Source organism: Melanostigma gelatinosum (genome assembly GCF_949748355.1).
Source record: "Melanostigma gelatinosum genome assembly, chromosome: 3".
NCBI lineage: Eukaryota > Metazoa > Chordata > Actinopteri > Perciformes > Zoarcidae > Melanostigma > Melanostigma gelatinosum.
In genome coordinates, this window is record NC_136636.1 from 19410196 (window position 1) to 19424633 (window position 14438).

At 43.3% G+C, this 14438-nt stretch overlaps 1 protein-coding gene across 1 annotated transcript in view; it reads right to left on the reverse strand.

The window, feature by feature from the left end:
- Positions 1–14438, reverse strand: part of ppp1r16b (protein phosphatase 1, regulatory subunit 16B) — a 52003-nt gene that overhangs the window by 13983 nt on the left and 23582 nt on the right. Inside the window, exons 3-5 of the mRNA XM_079265888.1 lie at positions 13475–13545; positions 3017–3162; positions 1403–1506 (exon numbers count right to left, since the gene is read on the reverse strand). Coding sequence (XP_079122014.1) covers positions 1403–1506; positions 3017–3162; positions 13475–13545 — 321 coding nt within the window. The remainder of the gene's footprint in view (positions 1–1402; positions 1507–3016; positions 3163–13474; positions 13546–14438) is intronic.

Consider the following 14438-nt stretch of genomic DNA (forward strand, 5'->3'; position numbering starts at 1 on the left):
CAGCGCGTCTTTCCCCCTCTTCCCTCACTGATGCGACGTCTCCTCGAGCTCTGTCTCGCTCACGTCACACAGACGCTCTGTGCAGAGTGTGTTTGTTTGCAGCGATGCAGCATGAATATACAGCATCCCAATCTGCATCCCGTCGCGAGTGAGAGAGCTGTGAATATCTCAGAGCACCCCGGAGAGTCAATCCTGAATCTCTGCGGGACACTAAGTGCTTTCTGAGGTCACAAACCTGCTGCCACATTCCTCAACAATCTGTTCCCGTGGCTGACATACTTTGAGAGCTGCCAGAAGCTACAGACACTCTTAACCCTGCTGTTCAGGTTAGGGCGGCTTTATACTTTCTGTTACAAGTAAGGACAGAGATTGGGGGTCAGAGACTATCAAATACACAGACTTGGCTCGGAAATATTAGCTAGACCCGTCCCACCAAGATCTATTGGCTACGTCAGCAACCGAGCTTTACTTTCAAAGGAGCACATCACGCACCAACAATATTAGCTTGTTGGTGAAATAAAAAGCCAAATTCACGACAAGCAAATTCCCCGTGTATTACTCCCCCACTGCACTGGTTACGACAGCAGCTCTGTCCTGCACTTATGGGATTTTGGGGAAGTTTACACTCCAGCGACCCCGACACAACGTTACCCACCTAACGAGCTCTACCCTGCAATGTGTTTTCCACAAGGAACTTTTTCAAACATGTAGCCTTTGCCATTTTTCAAATCAATATCATGCATGTGGCCAATAAGTGTATAATTAAGAGCCCTTTTCCATGACTCAGTTTGAAGTATCAAAAATTCAGCTAGAGACCGCATTTCCATCAACTCATGGAGCTAACACCAGCTTAATTAGCTGGCTACAGCTGATAAAACCTGCCAGTGACAGGAGGCAAGGCTAGAATGAGAAGCCTGCTTTTGTCTATATATATATATAAAAAAAGAAATCCACCACCGGTATCACTGTAATCTGCATTATGGGCTGAACGGTAACGGACAGCTTGAGTTTAGCAGAGATTGGATTCACATGCAGTTCTTTAAAAAAGGTACATGTGGAGACCCTGGGCCTGTCTTACAGCCGTGTGATTCAGCTTCACAAGAACTATAAAGGTTAAAAAGCCTGTAATGGTAAAATGATAGCGGTACAAGTCAGATCTAACTGGCATAATATTGAATCAAGTAGGCACAGCACACTCCCTCCAGTGGCAGCATAACTTTCCTACATAACTACATTTAGTCATTTATTCAAACTGCAGATGTTGTCGGTATGAAAAGTTCCCAAACTTGTTCAACAGCACAAAATAAATGTGTTTATCAACTGGGAGCTACAGCTTAAAGATTGTGACCACGGAGCCCCGATGTCTGCGGTCGTGCCATCTCTGTAAACATTTATGCTCTACCTCGGTTGGCCATCGCCGTCTCAATGATGTCCAGCGTCGGGTCGTCTTCACACAGGTCGTACGGCATGTTCCCATCAGAGTTGACCGCCAGCAAATCCGCACCGCTGTTGGAGACGAGCAGATAAATGAGTGGAATGTTAAACTGTATAAGCTAATAAAAGTTCTAAATATGCATTTCACAGCTTCGTTTACAACAAATGACATTCAAGTGCATTATCTGTGATCCAAATATACATATATGTGTTCATCATTTTTGATGAAAAAAAAAAACAAGATTACAGCTAAATATAATTTTTCAGATAATTGGTTTGTTGACATCGGCAATGCTTCTAAGGCCTGTATTTTATACTCTGATCAGTTGGGAGACCCAAGCCCTGCTGAAAAAAACCTAATAATAATAACTCAATGTCTTGGTGGAATAAATCTCAGTTCAAGCACTAATTGATGAAGCTAATTAAATTATTTCAGTCCTGAACAAGTCGGCCAGCATTATTCAGCATTTTTTAATCAATAATTTCCCTGTGGATGAGTCTGAGCGATGTCATGAGCGGATCAACAAGTCCTGCGTGTCAACAGATGGCAGCAGTGTGGCTGAATATGTGTGTGTGTGTTTCTAGTTATTGCATACCGGCAGAAACAATGTGAGTGTGTTCACATACTGTCAGCATCTGTGAATGTCTCTTTGAGTGGTGCACATGCTGTCTAATCAAAGCCTAATGTCACACTGTGTATGTAACTCTATACAGAATGTGTTCCATTACATCCATCACATTATAAGCGATTTTCATGCATTTGCCATACATCAACTGATTTCAGAAGTGTGGTTAAATAATAATGATGAACAGTATCTGCCTTCTCCAATAGGTCCTGTGCTTCTTTCAAACACCTGGTAACGCTTGAGGACAGCGTCATTTCTCCACCATGGCTTCCATTTTCCAATCTTTGTTTTTTAAATCATTTTATTTATTACAGCGCAATGTTTTTTTTCTTGCTCCTGCTTTTAGTGTGTGATCTTCCGGGCATTGCCTCTACTCTCTAGGTGCAACTTTCTGCTCCTCCAGGTTGCAGCTTCTGTTGTTTTAGGAAGAGAAACCCCGAATTTATCTTGCCCAGAACTTAATTAAATAAACCAATTCATAGTTTCCTACAAACTGCCTACAGTGGCTCACTGGGGACAGTGTTTGCATTCATTTCAGACTGGTGTGTGTGTGTGTGTGTGTGTGTACAGTTTTCCTTGGGAAAGCACTGAGCAAAGGCAGTTAGCGCAGCCCACCATTCTGTCTGATGAGCAGCCACTGACGATTCGTCAGGCCGGTCAATACAAACTTGAATCTAACTTCAACTTCAGACTCTTCGGGGTGAAGTGTGCATCCAAGAGTTTAAATCAAACTAACTTCTGCTTGGCCAGTTTTGTTTTTCTTACCCATCAGCACCTGGTTGTGGCTGATGGGATTGTTTTGATTTTACTTTTCTCAACTTCACAGCAAAAACTCAGATGTACTTTCTAGATGATGGTTCAAACCGGAGTCCTCATTTAACACTAAGTACTATTTACTTCACTTCCACGATCGAGCGCTGCAGGAAACCCTGGTGCAGCATATCTGCGTGTCTTACTGTGCAATGAGTATCTTGACCAGTCCTGCGTGGCCACAGGTGGCGGCGGCGTGCAGCGGCGTCCACAGCTCGTTGTCCTGAGCGTTGACGCTGGCTCCTCGGCCCAGCAGGATCTTCACCATCTCCTCGTAGTTATCTATACAACACTGTGGTTAAAAAGAAAGGGGGGGGGGAAGTAAGGAATGAAATGATATTGTTGGGGCTGTAACACTTGCCGGTATAACACCTCTGATTGAGTGAGATATGTGAAGAAGCTGGGAAAAAGGAGTGAGGGATTGATAAAGATTGATAAAAAGTGATGATAAGTGAACAAGAGATATGAAGGCAAGACAGAAAATGATAATAGTGCAACAGGTACGAGTTAACACTTTGCAGCACATATCTGTTGTTTTTAACTAAATCATCAAGTAATGTGAAAACTCTGGCGCCAGACATCCACAGCTTCCTCTTGTTTGGAGGAAATTGAAGTGCATTAGCTCTACATTTGATCATTTTCAGTCTGATGCAGCATATGATTCATACAGTGAGTAAGCTGTGTTGCATTGATGCAGCTGCACCTTAATCATCACAGGAAATGGATGAAAAGAGACTCATTGACGCAAAGAGCACAAACAAACGAGAAGTCCATCACGGAGTCAAACCCAATCCCTGCAAAAGTCTGTTATCGCATATTGCAGAGTGCAAAACTGGGAACACATGAAGCCAATTTGAACATTCTGAAATCTCAGCTATTGTGTGGGTTGTTCCCTGGATCTGTGACAGAAGCTGCGAATGCACCCATAACACACACCCATCCACAGAGACAAAGACGGGGACAGAGAGTATTTTCCTGGGTGTGATTATAGGGTGGGGTGGAAGCAGAATTTTTCCGTGTAAACCATCCTCCAATCTAGTTTCAGTGTGAACGGGGCACATCAGCAAGAGCCAACGCTGTCATGTATGCTGAAGTTGTGAAGTTGTGGGTTTGAATCTGATCTATCGAATGTTATGTTGGGATCCTCCCTCACTCTAGTGCATGTACAGCACATCAAAGAAAAAAAATGTCATAAACATCCTTCTTTGCTTCCAGAAACAGCTGCATGTTTTGAGAGCACATTCACTTTCGTGAGAAGCCACTGGAGTGTCGTCAGCCCTCGACTCTGTGCTTTGAAATGAAAATGAGTCATCTGTCGCCATGAAACGCTAAATCTGCTGACTGCTGTTAATCACGTTATGATTCAACCCACTGAAAGATTTTAACAAAGTGAGGAAATGGGGAACAAACGGTTGGTGACAAACAAACAAAATATAGAAAACCAAAAGACAAGAAACAAATGAATCCATCCATTTTATAAACCACTTAAGTCAGCCGCCAAATGATTCCTTTAATGCAAAAGTTAGAGCCTCTGGAACGTTTCTGTAATTATAGAAGGACAGAGTCTTTTTGACATGACTCAGGATTAGAAGATCTAACGAGACCTGGTTCAGTCAGCAGCCAATGTGGATACTTTATCTTCAACTTTCCCTTTGGGGATTGATAGAAGTTTTCAAAGAAAAAAATAGACAATTCTGGGGTAAATTGGTGGAGTCATTCATCATTCCGTGTCTTCAGGTTCCTTACGTACACAAAGAAGGTGACGCGAGTAGAAGTAGTGTACTTCTCTGTATGCCAGATGGCCAGTCACCACTGCTAGCTAGCAGCACAAACACTGATGCCATGTGATCTAGTGTTTATATCGTGTTATTGGTGACGTAATGCGAAGAATATGTTAAGAAATTGCAATAAGATGATAGTGTGGGCTTGGTATCATGATGTCGTATTGTGGGCCCTCTGGTGATTGCCACCCCTACTTTGTTTCCTTAAAAGTACATCCCTTCCCTCTTACACTACGTCTTTACGTATGTCACCACACCGCACACGCTCACCATGGAAACCTTGAGAAGCTGAGGTGCGCAGAGGAGACAGTTTTTCTTGTATTATGGATTTACATAGAGGATGAGCTGAAGTGCAATCTCGAGAGGTTTCTATCTGAGAGAAGGAGCGAGAGCAAGTCACAGCACAGCTAGAGAGGTACAAACGTGAATATAAAGAAACACGGTGGAGATGTCAAGATGTCAAGAAAGAGAAGGGGAAGCAGATTAGAAGATAGACAGAAGTCAGTTTTGAAAATGCAAACAGCAGCAGCAGATTCTTTCAAGCAGCATCCTATTGACGTCAACAGGCTAACAGCATGTGGATTCACCTTGTGTTCCGCACACAACACAGCAGTTAAATATGCTGGCACATATTAGATGTGACAGTAAATGTCCTTGTAGTAATGAGTGTGGAGTGGTTAGTGTAATCCAGACAGGAAGAACTGAGCACAGAAGCTGTTATTGTGTGACAAGGCGAGCAGATGTGACTGCGGGATGATTTAGTGGCCGAGAGCGTCACCTTTGGTACCGCGTACATCCCTGCTGGCTTAAAAACAAAACCTCAATCTGTCTTCTCAGTCACCTGTGCTCCATCTCTGTCTCTGCCTGCCTGCCACCAGAAAAAACAAATCTTAATCTGAGCGCTTAAACAACAATAAAAAATAAAAAAAGACAACCTTGACACGAGGGGAAAATGAGTTGTGTGTATTCACAGGGGTTGTGTAGCACCGACTGCCTGTGTGTGTGTGTGTGTGTGTGTGTGTGTGTGTGTGTGTGGGGGGGGGGGGGCTACATAAATTATTATACAGCACAAGAGAGTAAATGAAATTACTTCACGGATGCAGAGGACAGATAGCAGGAAGGCAAATAAGAGGTGCAAAAGATGCGTCGACAACATAAAGGCTGACTGACTGGAAACTCTACTGGTTGACAAACATCCTGTGACGGCGCTTTCGTCACGGTGGAAAGAATATCGTAATGATAGCAAGAAAATTGCATTACGTGGCCTGGTTACACACCTCTAAATCACTGCCCATGTCTCAAATTTGAAAATAGGGCTGGTGCTGACAGCTGCTTCACTGGGTGGAAAAACAAGCAACCAAATCAGACATTTGCAGGAAGATTTATAGCTTCAGACAGAAAGATTGGTGAAGCATGAATGAGATCAAGCTAAAGAGCTCGATGAAAACCTAAACGAATAATTACGTTATTGGAAAAAAACCGTAACCTTTGAAAGAAGACAAAAAAAGTGAAGCAAGAACGCCTTGCTTGACAGGGTTCTTTCCTGTGACAGTCTTACTTGGTCTGGTATGACCACTTCCTTTTGGTGGCTGATGTTCATTTGCTTTAGATACTAACAGACACTAGTGAGTCAGACAGTACTGCAGCTACATGATGCTAAAAGCCTTCAGTCAGCATCAAAAGAAGAAAAGATGAAAGACACGAACACTCCAGTATGAAGATCCTGGTCCCTGTCACAGAACACAGGAGGAAGTTCACTTCGAGGTTTCTCGTTTCTGAATCTTTTCTGAATCTTTTCTGACCGGACTTGATGTGAAAGGTTTGTGTGCATAAAAATCTCAGCTATAAATTGAGCTGGCGGTTACTGTCAGTGATGCTGAGCCGAGGAAGGCGAGAGACAGACTGAGAGAAACCGTCAGTGAGCTCTTCCTCTAAAGCTCCCAAAAGCAGAAGTTGAACTAGTTTATTTGTGTCAACTACTTCCGCTGTCACTGATGTCAAAAGAGCACCAGACACAACACATTTAAAGGAAAAGACGAGCGAACACGAGTCACAAGTTTCCTATTTGACCAAGTGTGTATCAGTGTGTGTGTGTCTGAAGGCATTCAATTCTTCCTCTTGTTACACCAAAATGGTCATTCAGAGAGCAAGTTATGGATTTCATTTTCTGTCTGAGTCTGGTAATGTGCAAGCCTGGAGATGTAATTCAGGGTGAATTAGCATTGAGCAGCCTCATCAAACTGCCACGAACAAGACTCTTAAGCGACATAAAAGCATGTCAAAGACATCCACTACACCAGAGGTCTTCAACAGGGGGTCTGCGGAAATTTTGGTTGATTAGACAATTTATAAAAAAAAAAAGAGATAAAAAAATAAGTTTTTCTCTAAACACGAATGTGTCCATTATTTTAATAGTTCAGTAATGTCTGCAAGATAACAGGTATCTTTATGCATGGCAGTGGCACTAATAGGCCATCGCTCATTTTAGTTTCCACATTCATGTTTAAAATATAAACATCAGTTTGAATAGCTTGTGTGCATGATTATCATGCAATTAACAGACAATGTTGACATTGGCATTGATATCAGCTGTTTATAAATGGCAGTGGGACGGCCACCCTACTCACTGTACCTTACACATGTTTAAAATAAAAACATGAACATATGAACCTGTGTATTATTTGAATAGCTTAGTATTGAATGCACAATAAAGAGGTATACACGATACTAGGCCCATTTAATATAGAACACAATTTTATTCAATATATATAGTCGGGGGTCCCTGCTCCATCTCTCTATCAGTTTGGGGGTCCTTGGCCTGACAAATGTTGAAGACCCCTGCACTACACTGATGGATGAGCGTCTACATCTCCATCCTGCAGCAGCAGCTTGACAGATGTCATCAAGAGACTGCAACCCACACAGCAGCCAAACGACGAGGCTAATCTCCTAACGCCCTTCTGAATAACCCACATACTTCAGCCCACCTGCTAGCTGACGAAACCAATCTCTTAGCTTTCCACTCAAAAACAAACAAAGAAATCAAACATATTCACACATACGCGCACTGACAAGCTAACTAGCCTCTAAACTAAGCTCCCAGCCTTCCCACGTAGATCCCAACCAGTCTTCTCTTGCCAACAAAGACTAAATGTGCCTTTCATGAAAACTACTCACACAAGGATGGGAGTGTGGCTCTGACAAAGGCTCGGATTATGTGGCTGGAAAACAACAGCAACAGTCTTGCTGGGATCCTTCAGTGGGCTGACAGGACTGTGGTCTGGGTCGAGGAGCAAAATGACGAGGGAGTAACGCTGCGATTGATCATTTTGGAGCACCACGAGGGCCGGTCCTGAAACTGAAAAACGGAGGTTAAATGAGCACGACCGGGTGGCTGAGACTGCAGGAGGTTAAAGGATAAAAAGGCTTTAAAATGGACCAGGCATGACAGGACTCATGCAAATCATGAGGAGGGAAGGGGGTCTGTGTGCAGGAGTGTTGAGAATTAGACAGAACGGGCTACATTAAATGAATCCGGGCTGTGACAAGCAGGTGGGACATCAGTCAGAGTACAGGTGGATGATTTCTGGACTCAGTTTTAGCTTAAACCATTGTTGCATGTCATTAACTGGCTTTTTTGGTCACTCTCGTTTATCTATGGACGTATGGGACACTTAAATCAACGTCTGAAAAATAACTGAAAACACAATGACAACAATAAAGTCCAGGAGACTAAATGAATGGTTCTTACTGAATCCGGGGTGCTGCGTACTAGAACATAGTGCTGAAAGGCTGGTAGACTGAGTTTAAGGTCCTCAAAGTCTGAAGTGACGAATGAGCTGAATGACTGATAAAAAGTCTGGGACCACACAGGAATGCAGTCTGATAGGGGCGTAACGGTTCACAAAATCCACGGTTGGGTTCGGTACGATACAGTGGAGCCACGGTTCGGTACGTTTCGGTTCAGTAGAAAACTATAAATGCCAGAGAAATGTACTTGATTTTAAAATATATTGATTCATCACAACTAACATCATAAAGTTATTCTTTGACTTTGAACAATGATGGAAGTATACCTGAGTGACTCATCTTCTGGGGTGTCTTCTTAGCAACACATAAGCATAAAAAACAAAAACTGCTCCTGAATGTTATGTAGTATTGTTACTTACATCTTGCAAAAGAGATTTTTAATCTCAATGGGACTACCTGGTTAAATAAAGGTTTAAAAAATATATATATGTATATTTTTTTATTCAAACGTATTCGGTTCGTCATGCGTACCGAACCGTGAGCCTCGTACCGAACGGTTCAATATGAATACGCGTACCGTTGCACCCCTACAGTCTGATAACTTCACACCTCGAAGCTTGCATCATTAGAGCTCAAGTTAAAAGGCCGCCTCACTCTCTGCCCGTCTCCATCATCTCCGCATAAATGTTTGAGTGGCTGAATCACTGAAGTAAAATGTTTAGTTTTTTTAAGTGTGACTCCGGCAGTCTGTTGATGTTCTGGGTCATCGTGCCTGAAGCAAAACACAAGACCTCAGAGAGCTCGGATAACAGCGGCGACTCAACCAGAGATGGGACAACATGAGCCGGGCATCGGCTGGCCAGGATGCCGTCTCCCCTCCACCTCGAAGGTTGTTCAGACCGAAAAACAACAGTGTTGAATAAAACGAATGAGGTGGCGCTGGTTACGAGTGTTACTACCGACACAGGTGAGGAAAAAGAAAGAGGATCGAGGGAGCTTAAACTCTCCTGCTATATACGGTGCAGCCTGCTTAAATCTGCCAGAGTTATGGATCAGCCCACAGCAGAGGATAGCCCTGCTGACTCGCTCTGTTGTGATCGTGCTCCGCAGCAAAGCCAACCAAGGCCGTCACGTGACCATCTCCCTCAAAGCAAAGTCATGTTTGATCGGCTCAACGGGTGTTTCTGTGCTGGTTGTTAAGAGAAAAAAAGTGCTGGTTTTAGAAGCACATCTTTTGCAGCTTGTACCTGGATATCTGTGCTTTGGAGATAAGTTTCACTCCTACGCTTCTGCTCGTACTTTCAGATAGTCATGTTTTACTTTCAGCCACATCTGAGCTGGATTTGAACCGAGTTACTGCTACAAACCAAACAGTTCCTGCTTCTTCACTTTCAAACCTCACAGCTCCTATCATTCTATTATATCTACTGCTGCTATTATTAGAGCAGTAGTCCTATTTCTATTGTAATTTCTGCTAATATCATCATTATCCTTCTATTATATTCACTGCTACTATTATTTTTTATTAGTCCTATTATAGCTTTTGCTCTGTCTATCTGTCTGTGTCTGTCTGTGTCTGTCTCTGTGTGTCTCTCTCTCTCTCTCTCTCTCTCGCTGTCTCTCTCTCTCTGTCTCTCTCTCTCTCTCAAACAATCAAGTCGAGACAGATGGACGCCCACCCAGAGCCTCGTTCTGCCTCCGGTTTCTACCCTTGAAAGGGTTTCTTTCTTTCTTGCCACCCAGTGCTTCCTCATGAGGGAATGCTGGGTCTCTGTAAATTATACGCTACAGTCTACTCTAGACCTGCTGTATATGAAAAGTGTCTCGAGATTATTTAACTTAAATGATTTGAATAAATAAATGAAACTGAAAATAAAAGCTCACCACTAGCAAACCAGCGGGGACTTTTATTGTGAAGCCACCAAGGCATATGCAATCTATTTGCACTGGAGGTAATGGAGCTTTTCTGGCTTCCATAAAATTTTTATTTACATCACGCCATTGTGATCCAGCCAGCAAACTGTGGAAAATCATATGTTCTCAATCAGAACTGAAGCATATGAAGCATTCAGTTTGTCTCAAGGGCTGACATAGTAAATATTGAAGTGTGTATACACATTAGGTGTGTTAGTGTGTGTAATCTGGCACATACTGTTCCAGCGAAAGCCATCTATGGATTAATGTCTCCCACCAGTGAGGTGAGACCAACTCTAGATCGGTATGACATCTCATTTAGAGAAACACCGCCACCACTTCCCTTCATTCATCTCACCCTCTGCCGAATGACGTGTGTGTGTGTGTGTGTGTGCGCGCGCATGGATGAATTTCCACATGTGCATTTCTGTCTGCATAGTGTCTTGCCTGCGTGTGAATGGCTGTATTTGTCAAATTGCAGCAAGAGTGAAAAGGTCTCATCTTGAAGACATTGTGCAGGCTGGACCGTCCAAATAGATCAGCGGCTACACACACACACACACACACACACACACACACACACAAAGCTGAAAGGTCAATCCGACCTCTTGGCGGCGAACGGCCCACAGCGTTTAAAAACACCAGCCACACCAGTGGTGACTGATGGACTTCAATTTTCTTTCCCCTTGTTCATTTCGCTGCCTCCCAGCAGGAGCCAGAGTATTAGGCTTTGAGCAGCCGGGAGGGAAAGAGAGGCGGCTGTTTGAGCTGAAGCAGAGCGGAGAGAGAGGACATAAATTGTCAGAGGTGTACGGCTGTATAGAGAGGAGAGGAGAGGGGCCAGAGGCGATAAATCGATTTTATCAATTAATTTGAATTCATGCTTTAGGAATATTTTTGAAATGAAATTGAATGATTTTCATTTGAACCTGGGTTAAACTGCTTCACTGACCTCCTGTGGAAGTTCATCGTAAATAGAACCGCGCGTTTTCTTCAGACACAAGTAAAATACCCTCACGACATCCGTAATGCACGCGCTTAGAAAAGTGAGGAGTTTCGTTCCCAAAACACTGTTCGAAGTAAAGTTTGCATCAACTAAAAGCAGCAGCACAACTGATTCATTCCAGCATCTCAAACACCTGCTCAAAATAAAGAAAAACAGCCGACTCATCTTCTCTTAATATCCCATACGAGAAGAATGCGAGAGCAAATGAGAACGCTGGAGCTGGAACAGCCGACTGCTGGTTGCTCTTCAGCTACAACAGCAACGGAGAGAGAGTTGCGTTAAAGCGAGAGAGTCGGCATTGCAACTGCCTACGCAGAGAACTTGAACAGAAATAAGTCGAGCATGCTAACGCTTATTCGCTGTAATCTGGCATGAAGTTTGGCTAGGTCTGGCTGGTGTGACTGGAGGAATGTGTTCTTAAGTTCTACTCAAGGATCTGATGAGTGCAGGGCTGGTTTCACACAGGTCTGTTTAGACTGGTCTGTAGTGTTTAGGCCGCTATTCTTTTTTTGCGCTTAGATTCCATCACGATGACTCAGAACTAAGAGCCATGTCTCCATGTTAACAATACGTCTGCTGACAGCTCATAATTTGAGGCTTGCTAACATTTTAGTGGAACAAGTATTGAGAAGAGAAAAGGGTTCATCAGAGAGTTACCTGTTTGAGATATACAGCCGTTCATTTGTCCAAGGAAACTATCCTGAGCCTGCCTGACGAGGGAGCAGAAGTACTGCCGGCGCTGCCACATTAAGAAGACGCAGTATCTCAGCCCTGCTGCAGCTCGGCACTGCACTGAGACTTTGTATTACTGGAACACTCTTTGCTGAATTTTACACTGTAGAAAAACGCGTTCAGCTGGAGCAAAGAGAGCTGTGCAGTTGGATGCAGTTGAATAATGTCTATTGTCCAGAACTCATTGCGGAGCAGTCAGACCCTAGAGTGCGTTGTGCTGAAGGCTGAATATTACCGTAGTCTGCGCTAAAGCAAAAGTCAAGGACTCCCTTTGTGAAAGCAGGATTTGATTTGATGGTTTTGTTGTTTCACCCTGTCTGGAGTCTAAACAACAGTTTGTACCGTGAAGAAGCCGGCGGTCTCTTGTACTGTGGTGACAGGAAATGGCTTCAAGTCAGAGGAACGAAGGAAAACTCTTTCAAATAAAAAGACTGATTTGTGATTAAATGAGACATGTAATGACGTATTATTTACACAGACAACTGAGCAGGTTTGATTGAAAGTGACTGGGAGCATTGATTTGGATGAGGGGGAAAGCGTTGATTATCATGCCAGTAATAGCTTTAATTAGCAACTGAAAATGAGCCTAATCTCCTGTATCCATTTCCTGCATCAAAATGGACTACTTTCCCCAATACTCATTTCCTCACTGTTAAAAATCATTTTTTCACTGTCAAAAAACCTGAACACCATTCTGCACAAGGCACTTTAATTGATACTGCTACAAACTAATCACACCAGGAAATGATTGAATTATATTTCAACAAGACTGAGGTGGAAATGGAAAAGTTGGATTCGATTAATACAAGTTTTAAAAAGAGCAGTCACAATGTTGCTCCACAGGGGCAAAACAAGGGATTATTTAAGAGGATTCCCGAACATGAACAGGCTGCACTTTATGACTCCCAATAAGTGGCTGTGCTTTGTTAATATATATCTAGATTATAAGGATATGACGCCTGAATCAAAGTACAAGTTAAAGTACGACCCTCTGACAGCTTCACTGAGAAAGGGTTTGCTGTAATTCTTGCTATAATATAGAAAGTTTCTTTCAGATTCATCATACAACAATCATCTGTTCTATTTTTAAAGATTATCTTTTGGGCATTTTCGCCCTGTATGTGACAGTGCAGAGGCAGAGGCTGACAGTGGGAGGAGAGAGGGCTGTGACATGCTGCCAAGCAGAATCATTCATGGAGAACGTTGGTCTAATCATGAGGAGCACGTTAGGGTTGATTGTCTTACTCACGGACAGAAGAGGCCAAGGATCGAACCGCCACACCGTTGATTAGTGGACGACTATCAATCTACGACTGAACACAGTTTCTCATTTTGGGGTTTGAGATGAGATTCCATCAGTGCCACAGTTTCAGAGAAATAGTCAAACAGTAAGAGAGCGAGAGAGAGCCGGACACTCTTACCTGATGCAGAGCGGTGAGGCCGTCTTCATTGCAGAGGTCCGGACTCACATTGTTCTTCAGCAGGTAGCGTACTGGTGGAAAAGAGGTGGAGAAACACATAAGTGGCGGTGGAAGTATAAAATGACGGGATTTATATTTTGGACTCACTAACATGCATGCTTCACCTGCAGTTAAACACCATTTAGCAGCTAAGAATAGAAAAATATTCAGTTTGCTCTCACAAGTTGCGAGTCACCTGTGTTGCATGGTGATGCGGCCATTCAGTTAAAATCAATATTTCAGAAAGAATACGATGTAAATAAAACATCATTCTCGATTGCGCCAGCAGCCAGCAGGTGCACCTTTAACCCTTGTTACCCAATGACATCACCAATCAATCCATTAATCTCACCGCGTCACTCTGATGCCTCCCTGCAGGAACTTCAATCTCTCAAATTATCAGCCCTGCCCGGATGTTACCCAGCTGACCTTGGAAATATGGACGAATGTTGGGCGACGGCGAGGGGAGGGTGATGGAGGATGATGTAATGACACTTGGGGATTACACCGTTTGTCTGCCTCACAGTCCCAACAGATAAACTCTCTGCCCAGACCCGAATTCAAAAGATATCAGCGATCACAGTCTGCACACTGGACAGCTGCCCGACTGCAAAGACCGCTAAACCTGCTGGCCTGAGCAGGAAGTGGCGGTGGCACAAAGGGCTCCTCTCCACGCCAATAGTATCCCCTGTTGTTTGGCAGAGCTGCCATCTGCCTTTGTCTCACAGAGACAAAAAAACAACAACAACAGAGCGATTGGATAAATCAGGTTGTGACACTGAAAGAGAGATGAGAGAGATTTGGGATGATAATTATCACATCTGTCCCTCTCAGTCAAATGGCGGCACACAGAAAAACAGCACAGACATTCATGTAAAATTCATTTTTAACATTACACAATTCAAGCTGATCATTTGTGAGGAAT